Source organism: Grus americana, unplaced genomic scaffold (assembly GCF_028858705.1).
Source record: "Grus americana isolate bGruAme1 unplaced genomic scaffold, bGruAme1.mat scaffold_447, whole genome shotgun sequence".
NCBI lineage: Eukaryota > Metazoa > Chordata > Aves > Gruiformes > Gruidae > Grus > Grus americana.
In genome coordinates, this window is record NW_026561711.1 from 12,938 (window position 1) to 31,718 (window position 18,781).

The 18,781-nt window shown below is 48.5% G+C and overlaps 1 protein-coding gene and 1 long non-coding RNA gene across 2 annotated transcripts in view; both read right to left on the reverse strand.

The window, feature by feature from the left end:
- Window positions 1-6,185: 6,185 nt before the first annotated feature.
- Window positions 6,186-18,781, reverse strand: part of LOC129200748 (ubiquitin carboxyl-terminal hydrolase 38-like) — a 34,166-nt gene continuing 21,570 nt past the window's right edge. The window contains 5 exon segments of the mRNA XM_054812021.1: window positions 6,186-6,374; window positions 6,733-6,855; window positions 8,209-9,226; window positions 9,228-9,494; window positions 10,601-10,710. Coding sequence (XP_054667996.1) covers window positions 6,186-6,374; window positions 6,733-6,855; window positions 8,209-9,226; window positions 9,228-9,494; window positions 10,601-10,710 — 1,707 coding nt within the window.
- Window positions 11,028-18,546, reverse strand: LOC129200747 (uncharacterized). Its single transcript, XR_008575079.1, has 2 exons — window positions 17,814-18,546; window positions 11,028-12,313 (listed from the first exon to the last, which is right to left on the reverse strand). It is a non-coding gene; the product is annotated as an uncharacterized LOC129200747 (long non-coding RNA).

Here is an 18,781-nt window from a genome sequence, read left to right on the forward strand (position 1 = left end):
GGAAGGTATGAAGATGATCAAAGAGGAGAACTTGGGAGGGAGAAGAAGGGAAAAGAAAACCAAAGGTTAAGCTCAGGTATGATGAGGCCTGCTTGGGGTTACCTGCCTAGCAGCCCTGCGTCAATGACTTCAGTGGGACAAAAAAGCCACAGCTGATCACTGTGGACTTATGTCTGCTCACTTCCACGATCATGGGGAACCTGAGTGCTCTGCCTGCTGCCATCAAGGGAAGACCTGTGGTGGAAGGAAATGCACAATCACTCACCCTGGAAGGGATCGCGGGAGGTCTCTAGGCCAAGCCAGACCACTGCCAGTGGAGAAAGGAGAAGCGAGGGTTGGGCTGTTTGTGTGCTAGGCTGTTAATGGAAAACATCGGCCTGTATAGACATGCATACTGTAGTGATGTCTCCAGGAGCTGCTCTTAGACTCGCCATCTATGCAGGAGCTGGCCCTGGGATCCCCTCACCCCTCCAGTTCCAAAACACACACACACACGCACAGAGCTGTCTCCATCACAGAATCACAGAACCACTGAGGCTGGAAGGCAGCCAGCTTCCACCTTCTCTGTGCTTCCTCTTCATGCTTGATTTTTGTCAGGGGCTCCTTTCTCATCCAGTCCAGCCTCCTGCAATGTTGCTTGACTTCCTGCATGTCTGGGTGTACTGTTCCGAAGCTTGAAGAGGAGATCCTTGTCTAGCAAACAGCTCTTCCCTCTTCTCTGCAGGACCCTAAACCATGGGATTCTTCCAAGCAGGTTCCTCAGCACGCCAAAGCTGTCTCTCCTCAAGTCCTGCTCTTTGCCTTGTTCCCTTCTCTCAGGAACCTCAACTCTACTTTCCCACCCCTGGCTGTTCCATCCCTGACCAGCTCTTCCTTGTTTCGACGGATGACGTCCTGCAGGACAGCGCCCTCTCACTGGCTCCTCGGACACCCTTGTCAGGAAGGTGTTGTCAATGAACTCCAGAAACCTCCTGGATGGCTTTCACCTTGCTGTGCCCCTTCAGCCAATATTGGGAAAGTTTAGGTCAGCCATGAGGACCAGGGCCTGCTGAATTCAGCCTTCCCTTTGGGTGAATATAACACATCCAGGATTACTCAGAATCTGTTCCACCTTTACATTGCCTTTGTCTACCTGTCATCTCTGCCTCCAGCTTTCTGCTCTAACCAGCCCCTGGGGAGGCTTCGTCAGTAATGGTCCTCGGTGGGACCTGTTAACACTCCAAGAAACTTTGGAGTTTGCATCTGACTTGGACTTCTTCAAAGGTTTCTTCAATTTCCTCTCAGTGTCTGAGGTTCAGGGACAAAACACAACAGAGGGGTCATTAAAATGCCTTGGGCTGGTCCTCTGCTGCTGAGCTGGGCTGGGCTCCTGGGATGGAGGGAGCTCATGGCAAGCGGGCAGCGCTGCAGAGAGACAGCTCTGCCCAGGAGCAGCTCCTCTGCAAAGCGCAGCAGGGCTGAGGGCACTGCCTGCAGGCAGCGAGGGGAAGAGAACGACTAAAGGCAGATGGGACTGGGAGGATGCTGAGAGCTCAGAAGAGGAGAAATCTTCACGGCCCTTGACACAGTAAGTCTCTGGGTGCAGGCCAATGCAGCTGCAGTTCATGGAGGGATCTCCTAAAGCTGGCATAACCCACAGCCTATGGGATCTCTCTCTTCTACAGAGCAGGAGGACGTGCTCCAGAGCAGGGTTTTCCTGCTGCACCATCAGAGGGACAGGGCATGACAGGGTGACAGGGACAACTGCAGAGGTGTGAAGGTGAGTGTGCAGCCAGGGCTTCCAGGATTGTCCTGGACCAGACTATGGCTGTGTGCCGGGGCAGGGACTCTGCCACCTGCCAGGGTCAGCACTCAACCTGCCTGGGGAGCTCCCCATGACGGTGCAGGGAGAAGCTGGGAGTTAAGAAGTGAACCTTGGCAGGCCAGGGTCCTGGTGTTGAGAGGGTGCTGCATGAGTCATGGTTCTTCACAGCTCAGGATGACATGCAGGACATTAGTAGAGGCAGCATTTCAAGAGGAAGGTCAAGGTAGGGACTAACTTAAAGATGAAGACCTTTGCAGGGTCTGTGATCTCAGCTTTCCTCTAAAGAACGAATGCTCTAACAGAAAGCTGCCCCTGGGCAGAGCCCTGCTGCCAGGAGGTGTCTTCAGGGCAGAGCTGAGCACAGAGCAGGTGGGATGTGGTCTGTGAGCACTGACAGGGAGGAGACTTGGAGACAGAGAAATGGCTCCCGGCAGGGACAACCCCAGGGAGCAGAGAGCCAGGTCATCCGTCAGCATCACTGTCTGCTCAGGTGCACAGAGAAAAAAAAAAAAGAGGTTTGAGAAATGGACTTTGAAACTGGACTCTTCTGAGCTCACAACAGTCCAGTGTCTTCTTCAAGTACATTGTGTGTAGAGATCATCCTGCAATGAAAGAGGTGTAAAAATTACAGGGCACCTGCCTGGTGACCAGCAGGTCACTTGTGGGCAGACCAGCTCTCCTGACTCTGCATTAGGGCATAAGGAGCCCTTTTGTCCCTCAGGGCTCACCAGTGTCCAGGATGAGAGCAAGGTGAAAGATGAGGATTTCTGCCCCTTCAAGGAAAGTGCCCTCACTCAGCAGCACAAACCTGAGCTGACAAAAAGGAGTTGAACAAAGTTCCGTCAACTAAACAGAAGTTATTTTGAGGGGATTTTTTTGGAAAAAAACATAGGGTAATGTTTGGAAAACAGCATAGGATGGGAACAACAAAGTCTGTGCTAACTTGTCAATGTCTTTCAAGAGTCCTCCATGCTCAGAGTGAAAAATTGTCCAACAACAGCTCCATCACCCAGTTCCTCCTCCTGGCATTCGCAGACACACGGGTGCTGCAGCTCTTGCACTTCGGGCTCTTCCTGGGCATCTACCTGGCTGCCCTCCTGGGAAACGGCCTCATCATCACCGCTGTAGCCTGCGACCACCACCTCCACACCCCCATGTACTTCTTCCTCCTCAACCTCTCCCTCCTTGACCTTGGCTGCATCTCCACCACTCTCCCCAAAGCCATGGCCAATTCCCTCTGGGACACCAGGGCCATCTCCTACGCAGGATGTGCTGAACAGCTCTTTCTGTTTGTTTTTTTCATTTCAGCAGAATATTTTCTTCTCACCATCATGGCCTACGACCGCTACATTGCCATCTGCAAGCCCCTGCACTACGGGACCCTCCTGGGCAGCAGAGCTTGTGCCCACATGGCAGCAGCTGCCTGGGGCAGTGGGTTTCTCTATGCTCTGCTGCACACGGCCAATACATTTTCCCTACCCCTCTGCCACGGCAATGCAGTGGACCAGTTCTTCTGTGAAATCCCCCAGATCCTCAAGCTCTCCTGCTCAGATGCCTACCTCAGGGAAGCTGGGCTAATTGTGGTCAGTGTCTGTTTAGCATTTGGGTGTTTTGTTTTCATTGTGGTGTCCTATGTGCAGATCTTCAGGGCCGTGCTGAGGATCCCCTCTGAGCAGGGACGGCACAAAGCCTTTTCCACGTGCCTCCCTCACCTGGCCGTGGTCTCCCTCTTTATCAGCACCGGCATGGTGGCCTACCTGAAGCCCCCCTCCATCTCCTCCCCATCTCTGGACCTGGTGGTGTCACTTCTGTACTCAGTGGTACCTCCAGCCATGAACCCCCTCATCTACAGCATGAGGAACAAGGAGCTCAAGGATGCAGTGTGGAAACTGAGGACTGGATGGTATTCGGCAGCAATAAACTGCCCATCTTCTGCTGCATAACAACTGTTATTTAACTCATTACAGGCCCAGCCTGTCCTCTGTAATTTATATAGTTGATGATGGTGTTTTACTTGCAATGATGTTGTCATCCCCTCTCTAATTCAGTCTCTGCTTTTCTTTTCTGACTGAGTGGCTGTGTAAACGAGGAGCCATGCTCTCTGTGTGTTTAAGTAAAATAAAGGAACCTGCAGCAAGGTGGGGTTTTTTCTGAGATCCTTCCTCCAAGAGCTTTATTGAGGTGCAGGGACAGTTTCTGTGTGCAGAGGTGGCAGGGAAGAGAGTCCTGGCATGGCAGCACTGCCAGGCAGCACTTGATCTCCCAGAGCTGTTCTCTTTTCACTTCCACACTCTCTTTCTGATCCCTTGGCTTTGGTGTAAGGCCTGATTGCCCTGCAGCTTGGTCACAGTCCTGATGCGTGGTCGTCCTATGACCGCAGGCAGGGACAGGCAACGGGCACTTCTGTGACAGAGCTGGCCTCCGTAGGAGTGGTTCCATCATGAAAGGGCATCTCCTCAGGGCAGTGCATGAAGCCTTAAGCCTTCCTCCAAAGTCGCTATCATGAACATGCCCAAGAATGGGGCCCACAGATGAAAACACCAGTGAGCAGCTAAAGTGTGTGAGTGTGCAGGGTGGGGGCACACAGCAGTGTCCTCGCACAGCCAGTCCTCCTGGGACAGACGTGAAGGCCCAGCAGAGCAGGGTCTGGCCTGTGCCCGTGGTCACTGGACAGCCTGGGGAAGCTGCCTGTGCTGGTCTTGGCTGGGATAGAGTTCATTTTCTTCAGAGTAGCTAGGATGGGGCTGTGTTTTGGATTTGTGCTGAAGACAGTGTTGATGATACAGTGATGGTTTTGTTATTGCTGAGCAGGGCTTACATGGAGTCGAGGCCTCTTCTGCTTCTCACACCACCCCACCAGCGAGGAGGCTGGGGTGCACAAGAAGTTTGGAGGGGAAACAGCCAAGACAGCTGACCCCACCTGACCAAAGGGATATTCCATGTCATATGACATCATATGCAGCATATAAAGCTGGGGGAAGAAGAAGGAAGATGGGGACATTTGGAGTGATGGCATTTGTCTTTCCAAGTAACCATTTGTGTTGGGTTTGCGTGGCAAGGTTTTGGTAGCGGGGGGGCTACAGGGGTGGCTTCTGTGAGAAGCTACTAGAAGCTTCCCCTGTGTCTGATAGAGCCAATGCCAGCTGGCTCCAAGATGGACCCGCCCCTGGCCAAGGCCGAGCCAATCAGCGCCTCTGTGAGAACATATTTAAGAAGGAAAAAAAAAAACAGAGAGAGCTTTTGCAGCCGGAGAGAGGAGTGAGAAGATGTAAGAAAGTCTGCAGACACCCAGTTCAGTGCAGAAGGAGGGGCAGGAGGTGCTCCAGGCACCGGAGCAGAGATCCCCCTGCAGTCCGTGGTGAAGACCATGGTGAAGCAGGCTGTCCCCCTGCAGCCCATGGAGGAAGGATGAGGGGGTGTAGAGATTCCCCCTGCAGCCCATGGAGGAAGGATGAGGGGGTGTAGAGATTCCACCTGCAGCCCGTGGAGGACCCCACGCCGGAGCAGGTGGAGGGACCTGAAGGAGGCTGCGGCCCGTGGGAAGCCCACGCTGGAGCAAGTTCCTGGCAGGACCTGTGGACCCGTGAAGAGGGGAGCCCACGCCAGGGCAGGTTTGCTGGCAGGACTTGTGACCCCGTGGGGGACCCCACGCTGGAGCAGTTTGCTCCTGAAGGTCTGCACCCCGTGAGAGGGACTCCATGCTGGAGCAGGGGAACGATGAGAGGAGTCCTCCCCCTGAGGATGAAGAAGCGGCAGAAACACCGTGTGATGAACTGACCGTAACCCCCACTCCCCGTCCCTCTGTGCCGCTGAGGGGGGGAAGGTTGAAGCCGGGAGTGAAGTTGAGCCCGGGAAGATGGGAGGGGTGGGGGGAGGTGTTTTAAGAGTCGATTTTATTTTCTCATTCCTCTACTCTGTTTTGCCTAGTAATAAATTTGATGAATTCCCTCTCTAAGTTCAGTCTGTTTTGCTTGTGACAACAATTAGTGAGTGATCTCTCCCTGTCCTTATCTCGACCTACAAGCATTTCGTTATGCCTTTTCTCCCGTTTAGTGAATGGGGGGAGTGAGAGAGCGGCTCTGGTGGGCACCTGGCCTCCAGCCAGGGTCAACCCACCACACCGTTACACATGATGGATCCTTGCTTTCTTGGAGATGGCTGTACACCCACCTGCCCATGGGAAATGGTGAATGAATTCCTTGTTTTGCTTTGCTTGCGCACACAGCTTTTGCTTGACTCACTTTTACCCTTGCTATTCTCTCCCCCATCCTGCCGGGGGTGGGACTGAGCGAGAGGCTGCGTGGTGCTCAGCTGCCGTCTGCAGTTAAACCATGACACTTGCTTCAACTCTGGCATACCATAAGCCTGCCACCCCATAACCCTAGCCAACTGTAGCCTTAGCATCCCAGAACCCCAGCACTTTGTAGCCCCAAGATATCAAAACATGGAACACAAACTCCCTGGAGATCTCTGCCAGAGTCTTCAGGTGGCCCCAGATCTCAGACATCACAACTTTGACGTGGGAGTGGGACAGAGCCAACAGGACAAGACCGGCATCCACCTTCACACCCTGAAAAAGTGCCCGGGTTAACAGTCCCAGGGAGAAGGCTGAGGCACTCAGACACTTTGAACCAGCCAGCCATGGCCACAGGGCTTCAGCTCATCATTGCCGTGCCAGAGCCACCAGGCAGATGAACCCATCCTGCCTGCGAGACCCCTCAGGCAGCACTGCCCAGCTCCAGATACAGGCTGGAGACAACCTCAGCTCTATGGGGAGGTGCTTCCTGGGAGCAGGATCTCTCACGGGGGCACTGGGAAACCATCCTCATGCCTGGATGCCTGAGAAACTTCGATGTGATGCTCCATATCGCACCCAAACCAGGGGTACAGGAAGGCTGCTGTGGTGGCCGCCAAGAGAACCAACTCACCTGGGCTGCTCTGCGGCCACTGGGCACCTTTGCTGTCAGGCAGGTCACAGCGTTGCCCTGTAATCGTCTGTCACCTTCCTGCAGGACACTCTTCAGCGCAGGGTACATCTCTGCTAGGTCACCCTTGGGACAAAGATCAAAAGGGAGGGACTGCGTTTGCTTTTCCCCCATTCCCTGGGTGCCCCAAGAGAGACCTGCCACCCCCACATCAGCTGTGTGACATGGACACCACGTACGAGCTGCAGATGGGGGTCAGGACGGCTGTGGGGAGCGGGCAGGCCATTCTGCAGTGCCCCCGGTGCTGGCAGAAAGCAGAGCTGGAGACAAGCGGGGGAAGCCCAGTGCTGCAGCCTGCACAAATGCCCGGCTCCTTGAGCCCGGGGCTGCAGCACGGCACTGGCACTGCTGGGGCTTCGCTGGGACAAAACAAGCAGGGATGACCCTGACACCCCGCGTACGTACCTGCTCTGGCATCTGACAGCCTGTCCCTCTGCCCATTACTGCCACGGGATCCAGAAAGCAGCACTGCTGCCCCGGCGTGGTCCTGAGCCATCTCTCAACGGATGAGTCTTTCACCAGCAGCCCTACAGAGAGGAAAAATTGCCCAGAATTAAGCTGTTCTCAAGTTTTTGCAGGCAGTCAGTTTTTCTGAGCTGCCTGGTGGTGCCGCTTCTGGGGAATGCTCAAGAAACAGGGCAGCTGCCTGTACCTGCAGGCAGGCAGCAGAGTGTGCACAGTGGGAGGGAGCAATGGTTTGTGCGGCTGTTGAGTGGCTTTGGGCTTTAAATGTATCCAGCCTGGGACGCCAGGTTCCTTTTCCTTCCAGGCTGCATTCAGAGCTTAAATAGCCTTTTGTAAAAAGCAAAACAATCAAACAAACAGATGGGCAATTTTTTTTTCCTCCCAGTTGGGCTTTTTTTCCCCCCACTCCTGGCCACTCTGCAAGGTGATGTTCGTCACCAATGTTAGGGTGCAGGATTGGGCCCAGGACAGGGCTTTGGCAGGCCGCACGTTTCTTGAGCCTTCCGGTAATGCAGTTCCTGAGCAGTGCTCGAGAAATGGAGTCAGTTGCCCAAAATTGCTATTTTTGGTCTCTCCCCAGAGCTCTCTGTCCCGCTCCCTGACCCCATGTTTTAATTCTTCCCTCTCTCTCTGTAGCCCATCATGATATTTTTCTTTCCCTTTTTGTCTCTCTTTGGCTCCCTGATCTTTTTTAATCCCTCCTTCCCTGCCCTATAGCCTCTTGCTTTTTTTGTCTTTCTCCACATCTCTCTCTCCCGCTCCCTGTCCTTCTCTTTTTTCTGTCACCATCTCCTGCTTCCTGCCCTGAGTTTCCCTCTCTCTCCCGCAGCCTGTCCCCTCTTTCCTGCCTGCATCCCCCGCTCAGCTGGCTGTGCTTCTCTCTTCTCTCCGGGCCTCCGTCCTGCTCCCCATCCCCTTTTGGGGACCCCTCTTTGGAGAGTATTTATGTCTTACCCGCAAGTATCGTTTGTTATCTTTCATAATTGCATCCACGAGGTCTTTCTGGAGGGGAGGGTCTCCGTTTGCCGAATTGAAGCCACGGGTGCTATTTCGTTTTTTGTAGAACAGAACATAAGCAGTGTCCTTTGGAAATCTACTGGTCATTTTCTGGACTGACTGAAATGAGGGAAATGTCACTCTGCTGTCATTGAACAGAAACCATTCTCTTGACTTATCAGTGTCACTTTCTACAACAGTAGGACGACTCTCCCCTGTCAACAACTGAGCCTGAGGAGAAACTAAAGAATCACCTGTAGACTGCTGGCAGGGTCCTGAAGGCCCTGACCCAGGAACATTTCTAGCATATGAAGAGTAATGTCCACTTCCAGAGGATACACCAGAATGCATCACCACGGAGCTTAACAAACAGGGCTCCAATCGTGGGCGAGTCACTTCATCAGCACCTGAGGGCTTTAGTTTTTTAGCAATATTTTCTCCAATATCAGACACCTCGACACCAACAGACCAACCTCTTGAAACTACACCTGGAGAGGATGCTACTCTTTGGACTGGTAGTTTCAAACCAAGTGGCAGAGACACATTAGCTAAGACTTTGCGCCTTACGTGACACTTTGGATCATAGGAAAATCTCAAAAGAGTGAGAATGAGGTATTCAGGTTCCTCAATGATTTGCATAGTTTTCTCAGCATTCTGTAGAGAGGCACACTTTTCACAGTAATACTTGTTGTCACCACTGAGGATCTCAGGCGCCAGAAAATAATGCAGTAAATCTGTAGCTGACAGAGGGTTTTCACCTACTACCCTCTGAGGCATTTTCTTCTTACCTTGACCTTTGTTGTGTTCAGAATTTGTAGTCTTCTCAGACTTTGGCTCAGCAGAAAAATCCTTTGTGGTTCCTTTCTTTGTTCTTGGGTCACATCCACCATTTGCTTCCAACTTGAGAGGTTTTTTCCCAGCAGGACTCATCGGTGAGGTCTGAGTTTGCACCACGTTGTCGCCTTTCCCTTCAGTACGTTCCAGGACAGAAAGCCAGAGAGAGATCTGTGAAAGCTTCTTCCTATGGAGACACACTTTTGCACTTCAGACGGCGTACAGTAGTCTTCACTTTTCCTCCAAACATCTTCTCGATCAGAGTTCTTTCTTCACTTCCCTTACCAGATGCTTCAGCAAATACTTTTGCCTTATTGACAGCTTCTTGTTTCTGGGACTTTGCATTGGGTTTACTTTCAGAAGTCTTTGCTGAAGACAAAGTTTTCAAGGTTTTCTCTTCTTCATGCAGCCTGAAGACAAAGAAAAATAGATCCAAACAGCTGTGCTATTTTACAAACAGATCCCGCTGCACCATTTCAGACTTTTTTTTCCAGTTATGCTAAAAAAATAGATGGTTCAGTGGCTAGAAGTGTCTTACATTCAAAAAAGCTATTTGTTATTTTGTATATAAGCAAGTTGAAACATACAGGTCAGTACCATCCAAGACAGAGTATGAGAGAAGCACAAATGCATTTAAGGTGGGTTTCACTGTATATAGCAGAACACAATGGAGATACTGAGAGAACTGGCAAGTATTAAAAAACCTAACAGACAACGATTTTATTATTTACCATTACATTATCTTGATAAATCAGTTCTCCAGTTGACTGGTTCTGTATGTCAGATTTTCTAAGAGAACAAGTAGCTGTTTATCCAGTGCCAGACTATTTCCAAAGAAAAGGTCAGGATTTTGTAGCTAAGAAAGTTAAGAAACTACAAGAAAAAACAAACCAAAAAAGAAACACAAGTTGGGAAGAAAACCAAAACAAACAAAACACCACTGTTTCACTATGGGGATAAACTTGTCCAGGAGTGGAATGTGCCATAAAGCAATATTGCTTAAGCCACACCTCAGCAATCCAAAATTCAAGAGAACTACTAATAGATCTAGGTACTTTTGTATTATCCATGCCACCGTTAATTTGCTTGTTTATCAACTGGTTATAAATGCATGTACATCTCGTTGTGACTTATCTAACCTGTAAGAACTATAGCTGTCTCCACCAACACGAAACACCCAGAGGCACAACTAAACGGCTTTCAGCAACCACATTCTTTTACAACAGGATCATGACTCGAACATAACACTCAAATGGAGATTTGTAAAAACATTACTACCACTGTAACCTGCTTTAAGTGATGTGGGTACAAGATGGTATCCAGACTTTACCACGGATTAAACCCATGAAGCAAAGTGTTCCATACACCATACAGAAAACCAGAGACAGCCAGGAATGAGGCCCAAGATTCCCGGTGCCCACTCGTGCAGTGGAACCCTTACACGACCGCTCCGAAGAGTTCAACATTATGTGATAAGACTATAGATCTATTCCCATTAGTGGCACAATAACTGTACCTGTCTAGCAGGAATTTGAGATATTCTGAGCAATCCTGCTGGGATCGAGGGCTGAACCATGGTGGTCGGGAAGCCTCAAAGAAAATTCTAGGAGCATATGCCGCCTCTCTCTGTTCACATAAGAGAGGGACAGACAAGGTTACGTAAGAACTACTTAAAAAATTGGTCCTATTCGTTTGATCTTGACCACTGAACTTTGGACTACATTATTCTAGAGAAACTGTATTAAACACGTGGTACACATAAACATTTAAGGCACTTAATCATAGCGAGAGAGCACCATTAATCTTGTAGTTATCACCTCTAGTACAAAGATAAAAACAGTGGCTCCTGAAGGCAAATATTAAGTGTGCAGTGCGTGTAAATCAGATATTATTTGTAATAGCAGCTACTGTTCTGACGCGCGGAAAACAGACTCCACAACCTGTGAAGTTGTAAAGTAGGTATGTTTATTCAGCGCTGGGCAGCACGGGGGGTCGTCCCACCAAAATCGTGCGCGCCTTGCAGCACTTCCCTTTGAGTTTTATAGGATAGAATGTTACATATTCAAAAAGCACCTATACATATTCATGATCTTTCCGTGGAAAGGTGGTCTTATTACAATGAGTTCATTTCCATTGTCTCCGCCTTTAACTCCTCTCAGCTGCACACGCGCACTGCCTCTTGGTGGTCGTGGGCCGGGGTCTCAGGGATGAAGGCCGTATGTCTTCCTCACTGTGCACTTTTCACCTTCACCACAAAACTTACTCAGACCGGTTCCTAATTAGCAGAGAATCCTCCGTGTTCAATCCCTTCTGATTTACTACCTCCTTATCTTGTGATTGGTTACAAAAATGCAAGCAGAGCGAAGGGTCATCTTGACCCTTCCTTACGCTAGTTCTTGTTAAAACATCTTACGTAAGGGTTAAGATTACTAGATATGTGGCTTAAGCTAGTTAATGATCCTGCCATTTCCTTTAAGTGTTAGTTCTCTCTATCAATCCCCCCTTTTTCAAAAAGGTTAGTAAATTCTTTTACTACAGCTAATACAATGACTCTTTATCTAATACTTTCTCAAAATATTTATTTGATTCTAACCTTTGCCTTAGTTGATATTTCTTCCATTCGCTGTAAGAATTCCCCGTGTTTTGACAACACCCTAAAGCACATCGAACTACTACACACAGAGCTATAAGCAGAATCATAACCGTAATTGTCGTAACAAACAATTGTTTCAACCATGTCAAATTCGGTAACCAGGATGTTAATCTTTCCACTAAGTCACTAAACCCCCAAGATGTGTTATCTTGGGCCACTTCATGCAAGATTTTGGTTTTTTCCCAAATTTGAGATAAATCCTTTTCAATCCTTTTGTCTTGGTTAACATAGGTACAGCAATGTTCACCAATAACCGTACATAAACCTCCTTCTTTAGCAAAAAGCAAATCCAGCAATCAGACCAGTTCATGGCATTAGCAATTTTGTCATGTAGCTGCAAAAAGGCATTATTCTCCCATGCCTCAAGTCCCCCTATTAGGCTTACAATCAGCGTCGTGACAAGGTAAGCTTTCCTTGCTGTACTTGCGTGACTCTCCATGGAGATTTAGGTGCCTTCTTCACACGGGAGTGGTGAATCCAGGCATTCTGCTCCTTAATCTTTATTGCTGTGAAGGATGTGAGGAGTACCTGGAACGGTCCTTCCCATTGTGGTTCCAGGGTCTTTTCTGTAAGAGACTTCACATATACATAATCTCCAGGTTGTATGTTATGTACAGGTCCATCCAAACCCCTGCTTCGAGTCCCAACCACATGTTTTTGAATTCTGCTGAGTTGTTTGCCTAATGCCACCATGTATGAAGTCATAATTTCCTCCCCGGCTTGCGTGGACATCCCTTTCTGTATTCCATAGGGTCGTCCATACAAAATTTCAAAAGGACTCAGTCCCTCTTTTGCTCTTGGCCTGGTTCGTATGCGCAAGAGAGCCAAAGGAAGAGACTGAGGCCAGGCCAAGTTAGTTTCCTGTCCCAATTTCACAATCTGCTGTTTGATTAAGTGGTTCATTTTTTCTACTTGGCCACTCGACTGAGGGCGATATGGGGTATGAAGCTGCCAATCTATACCCAAATGACAGCTAATTTGTTGTACTACTTTTGAGATGAAATGTGGTCCTCTGTCAGAAGATATGGTTGCCGGAACCCCAAAGCGTGGTATTATTTCTTGTATTAATGTTCTGGTTACCTCCCGAGCCTTGGCCGTCCTGGTAGGAAATGCCTCTGGCCAACCTGAAAAGGTATCAGTTAATACCAATAAATATTGATACCCCCCTTTTCTTGGGAGTTCTGAAAAATCAATCTGCCATTGTTGCCCAGGCCCGTTGCCTTTCCCAATTTGACCCATTTCTGGTTTAGGGGTATTCTTGGGATTAGTCTGGAGGCAAATATCGCACTGTTGAGTTACTTGTTTCACGGTGGTGTATAGATTCCTAGCTACAATCTCTCTGATCAGGTGTTTATGTAGAGCTTCTGCCCCCCAATGCCTCTTCCTATGTTCTTCCCTTATCAGAGACCATGTTAGATAAGAGGGAATGATTAGTTTCCCTTGTGGGGTGAGAGCCCACCCCTCGTTATTATACGACCCTTCTAGGTCGATGATAAGCTTCTGATCTTCCTTAGTATATTTTGGCTTACCTTCTAGGGAGATTTGCCCATCAGGGACCAAGGCCCCCTCCGTATTTACCTCACCTTTAGCTGCTTGTTTTGCCTCTCTGTCCGCCAGCTCATTTCCTCTTTCCAATTCTGAGTTCACTTTCTGATGTGCCTTAATGTGCATGATCGCCACTTTCTCAGGGAGTTGGACTGCCTCCAACAGTTTCATGATCTTTTCTGCGTGCTTGATATTTTTGCCCTGTGAGTTCAATAATCCCCTCTCCTTCCAGATTGCTCCATGCGCATGTACGACTCCAAAGGCATATTTTGAGTCTGTATAGATATTTACAGCTTTGCCTTGGGCCAATTCCAAGGCACGGGTCAGAGCAATTATTTCTGCCTTCTGTGCAGAGGTACTCATGGGTAAAGGCCCTGACTCTATGATTTCTTGACTGGTGGTAATGGCATATCCGGCATGTCTTTTACCGCTTAGGACGTAGCTGCTTCCATCCGTGAACCAGTTTTCCGTGTTCTCCATAGGACTGTCTCTCAGGTCTGAACGGCTGGAATATGTTGTTTCGATGGTCTCCAGGCAGTCATGATGCACTGGTTCCCCTGTGTTTCCACTGAGGAAAGAGGCTGGATTGACAATGTTAGTGACTATGATCTCCACATCATCCTGTTCTACCATTATAGCCTGGTATTTCAAGAATCTTTGTGGGGAAAGCCAGTGTCCACCTTTCGCTTCCAGTACTACAGATACTGTATGGGACACCAATACAGTCATTTTCTGGCCCAGGGTGAATTTTCGGGCTTCCTGGATGTTTAGTACTACAGCCGCGACTGCTCGCAGGCATCCAGGCCAACCTTTTGCAGTTGCATCCAATTGTTTAGAAAAGTAGGCAACTGCTCGTCGATACGGGCCCAGATCTTGTGCTAGTATTCCTAGGGCAATCCCCTGCTTCTCATGGGAAAAAAGGAAAAACAGTTTACTCACATCTGGGAGTCCCAAGGCTGGGGCCGACATGAGGGCCTTTTTTAGCAACTTGAAGGCCTGTATGGTCTCTTTATTCCATTTAAGGTGTTTTTGTTCAGTGGTTGTCAGTGCATACAGAGGTTTAACAAGCAGTCCATAGTTATAGATCCATAGTCGGCACCACCCAGTCATCCCCAGGAAGGTTCGTACCTCTTTCACTGTTTGTGGTCTCGGAGTTTGACATATTGTCTCTTTCCGGGTCTGTCCCAAAGTTCTTTGTCCAGCACTGATTTCATAGCCCAGATAAATCACCTTACGCTGCATCACTTGGGCCTTCTTCTTGGATACCCGATATCCCTGGAGCCCTAAAAAATTTAGCAGACTAACCGTCCAGGTCATACAAGCGTCCTCTGTTTTGGTTGCAATCAGGATATCGTCCACATATTGTAACAGTTTCCCTTCCTCAGGCGGGGCTTCCCAGGACTCAAGATCTTTTGCGAGTTGGTTACCAAATATAGTAGGACTGGTTTTGAACCCTTGTGGTAACACCGTCCAAGTAAGCTGAGTTTTACGCCCTCTTTTAGGATTTTCCCATTCAAATGCAAATATTTTCTGGCTGGATTTATGGAGAGGGAGGCAAAAGAAGGCATCCTTCAGGTCTAAAACAGTAAACCAGGTTAGTTCAGGTGTCAATACAGTCAGCAAGGTATATGGATTTGCCACTACCGGGTAGAGGTCTTCAGTTATTTTATTTATAGCCCGTAGGTCCTGAACCACCCGGTACGACCCATCGGGTTTACGGACAGGTAATATGGGAGTGTTAAAATCGGATTCACATTCCCTTAATAATCCTAGTTGTAAAAATTTTTCTATTACTGGTCGAATTCCCTCCCTGTCTTCCTTCCTCAGGGGGTACTGCTTGATTCTTACTGGCTGTCGTCCTTCTTTGAGTTTGACCTCCACAGGTGTAGCATTTTTTGCTTTTCCGGGCACATCAGTGGCCCAAACCCCGGGGTATACCTGGTTCGCAATTTCTTTGCTGATTTTTCCCTCTATAGGAACATTAGTTAGGGATAAGCTCATTATTTGGATATACTGTTGGTCATTCACCTCCAGAGTAATCTCTCCCTTTTCAAATTTAATTATCGCACCTAATTGTTCCAATAAATCTCTCCCCAACAGTGCTCTCGGGGAGTTGGGCATGTACAGAAATCTGTGGATGCCCCATTGTTTTTCCAATTTATATCTCAGAGGTTCACAAAAATATACCTTTTCACTTTGGCCAGTTGCCCCTTTCACCATGATATAGTCATTTCCCAGGGGCCTCAAAGCTTGGTTCAAGACCGAATACGTCGCCCCTGTGTCCACTGGAAATTCTACCTTCTTCTGCTTTTTCCCTAGCTTCATTATAACCAGTGGATCCGCTAGGGTGGATTCCCCAGGTCCCCATCAGTCTTCCCTCAAATGAGCCATTATTCTTTCTTTCTGACTATTCCGCCCCTTCTCCTTATTTTTCCGCTTTTCCGGACAATCATCTTTCCCGTGTCCAAATCTTTTGCATAACGCACATTGATCTCTGCCTAATCGAGGCGGTCCTCGTCTGGGTTTTCTTTCCTCCTCCTCCCTGACGACCGCCACCACCCTTCTTTGTCCCCGTTTGTAATCTTCCTCTCTATTACTGAACACCCTCCACGCTTCATCCAGCAATACTTCCAGGTTCCTTCCTTCTGTGGGACGCAGCTTTTGGAGTTTGCGCCTAGTATCTCCTGTAGACTGGCCCAAAAACAAAGAAACTAGTTGTTGCGTTCCTACCTCTGACCCAGGATCCAGCGGTGTGTTGCGGCGCATTACGTCCCTTAGTCGATCCAAGAATTCGGATGGTGACTCGGAAGGACCTTGTTTGATTGCATATAATGCCGACCAGTTTATAGTTTTGGGAATGGCCTTCTCCACTCCTTTTAAAATCCATCCCTGGTATGCCTTCAGTCTTTCCATATGCGTGGATCTGTTTGCATCCCATTTTGGATCTTGAAGGGGGAGATATTCTTTAACATCTCCTCCCGTAATTTTATAATGATCCTCAGCCAAATTCCCTGCAGTTTTTAAAATTAATTGCTTTTCCGTTTCAGTCATATATTCTAATAATAATTGTATGTCATTCCAGTCGGGGTTGTGTTGTTTTATAATAAACTGGAAATGTTTAGTTACATTTACCGGATCATTCCTGTAATCCTTAGCAACCCTTTTCCATGCTTCCAAATCAGTGGTGGAGAAAGGTACCTTAATTAACATCGTCCCACCGTCAGGCCCTACTGCTTCTCGGAGAGGTGCTTGTAAGACTGTTGGGGCAGACTTTTTCCTGATACGGGAGGATACAGGGCTTCCCGGGGGAGTGGAGGCTCCTTCCGAGTCCACATCCTGTTCCTGTGGTCGAGGGGGAGGCTTAAACAAATCAGTTAAATCTTGTTCTGATGCCAGGTGTATTTTATTTTTCCTAGTACATCTTTGCCCAATACTACATGCCGAGCAACACCGCCTCAGTTTACCTTTAAGTCCTTTGTTATTTTCCCGCTCTAGGGCAAGTACCATAGGGTCCTGTGGCGGCACCATTCCACAGTCCCTTTGCCACTCCGGATGGTTTCGGAGGGTGAAAAACATATCTGCATATGACACTTCATCCCATTTTCCTTCTCTCCTCAAAAACAGCATTAATTGCAACATAGTGTTGTAATCAATTGTTCCATTAAGTGGCCACCTGGCTCCATCTTCCAGCTTATAAAGCGGCCACCATTGATTGCAATATTTAATGAGGGTCTTCTTATTCTCTGTACCCCCAGTTCCAACAATATCCCTCCAGCGTGTCAATATGCAACCGAGGGGGCTTTTACTTAAGATATCCTTGTTCTGAGAGTTACCCATCTCTCTGTTTCTTTATCCTTATTTTCTAGGTCTTTTCTTGTTAGCTATTGTGCTTTGTTTTAATTTCCCAAAGTTCGAGCCCTAAACCACCAAAGGAGTGACTCTCTGTCCTACCACTTTGATCAGCCACACACCTTCCCCGATACTTAAGAGATTGACTAAACACTATGGCAGCCCAACCCAACTTACATATATATCACGGCATTTACAAATTTTACAAACAGTCCAGGCGCTTTGTCCGTCTCTGGCCGTGTTCCTCGCGGAATCACGGAACCGCAAATCAGGACTCCCACTCGCTTCACAGCAGCGCTGTGTCTCAAAACACACATACATACACACAACAAACTTTTAACATACAATCCTCACTCCAGTTATTATCCCTCCAGCAGCTGCAAATATTATTCAAGTAGAGAGGCCTGCTTACCCTTCTCCTGCTTCTTATACAGTCATTAGCAGGTCCGTCCTGGCTCCCAATATTGGGATGCAGCGGTAACCTCGGATTCACTTGATCTACTCCCAAGATCGCTAGCGGCCGCTCTATCGGTCAGCGAATCCCCCTTTTCCTTAATGTACAGGGTACCCTCCTCCCATACGGGGACTATGCCGTACGCCAGACGTCTCTGCGCGATTTACCAGCAGCCCCGGCCAAGCGCGGGCGTCCCCAGCGACTTACTGGCCCCCTTACTAAACATACCGTTTATCCGCAACTTCAGGAGGTCGTTGTCTACTCCCGTGGTGAGCGGCTGGAAGTGGAGGCTCCTCCGAGAAAAGTGCTCGGGGCGCGCCTAGGAGCGTCCGCTCCGCAGTCGATCCCGCAGCCGAGCAGAGTGTCTCCTGCCTGGCTCGCCAAAATGACGCGCGGAAAACAGACTCCACAACCTGTGAAGTTGTAAAGTAGGTATGTTTATTCAGCGCTGGGCAGCACGGGGGGTCGTCCCACCAAAATCGTGCGCGCCTTGCAGCACTTCCCTTTGAGTTTTATAGGATAGAATGTTACATATTCAAAAAGCACCTATACATATTCATGATCTTTCCGTGGAAAGGTGGTCTTATTACAATGAGTTCATTTCCATTGTCTCCGCCTTTAACTCCTCTCAGCTGCACACGCGCACTGCCTCTTGGTGGTCGTGGGCCGGGGTCTCAGGGATGAAGGCCGTATGTCTTCCTCACTGTGCACTTTTCACCTTCACCACAAAACTTACTCAGACCGGTTCCTAATTAGCAGAGAATCCTCCGTGTTCAATCCCTTCTGATTTACTACCTCCTTATCTTGTGATTGGTTACAAAAATGCAAGCAGAGCGAAGGGTCATCTTGACCCTTCCTTACGCTAGTTCTTGTTAAAACATCTTACGTAAGGGTTAAGATTACTAGATATGTGGCTTAAGCTAGTTAATGATCCTGCCATTTCCTTTAAGTGTTAGTTCTCTCTATCAGTTCTTGCTGGCAAGCTTGAAAAAAATGTTTTCTTTTTTCAGAAGAACACAGTATTTCATAAATACCAGTTTACTTTTAAGGTGATCCAGCCTCATCCCCTTCACAACAACTTTATCGTTATTCCTCAAAGAGAACAAAAGTGTCTTATGCCCTTCCAGCACTAGCAAAATATTTAGTTCACTTTAGAATTTGAACTACAATAAAATTTAGTGTAAAAATCACTGCAG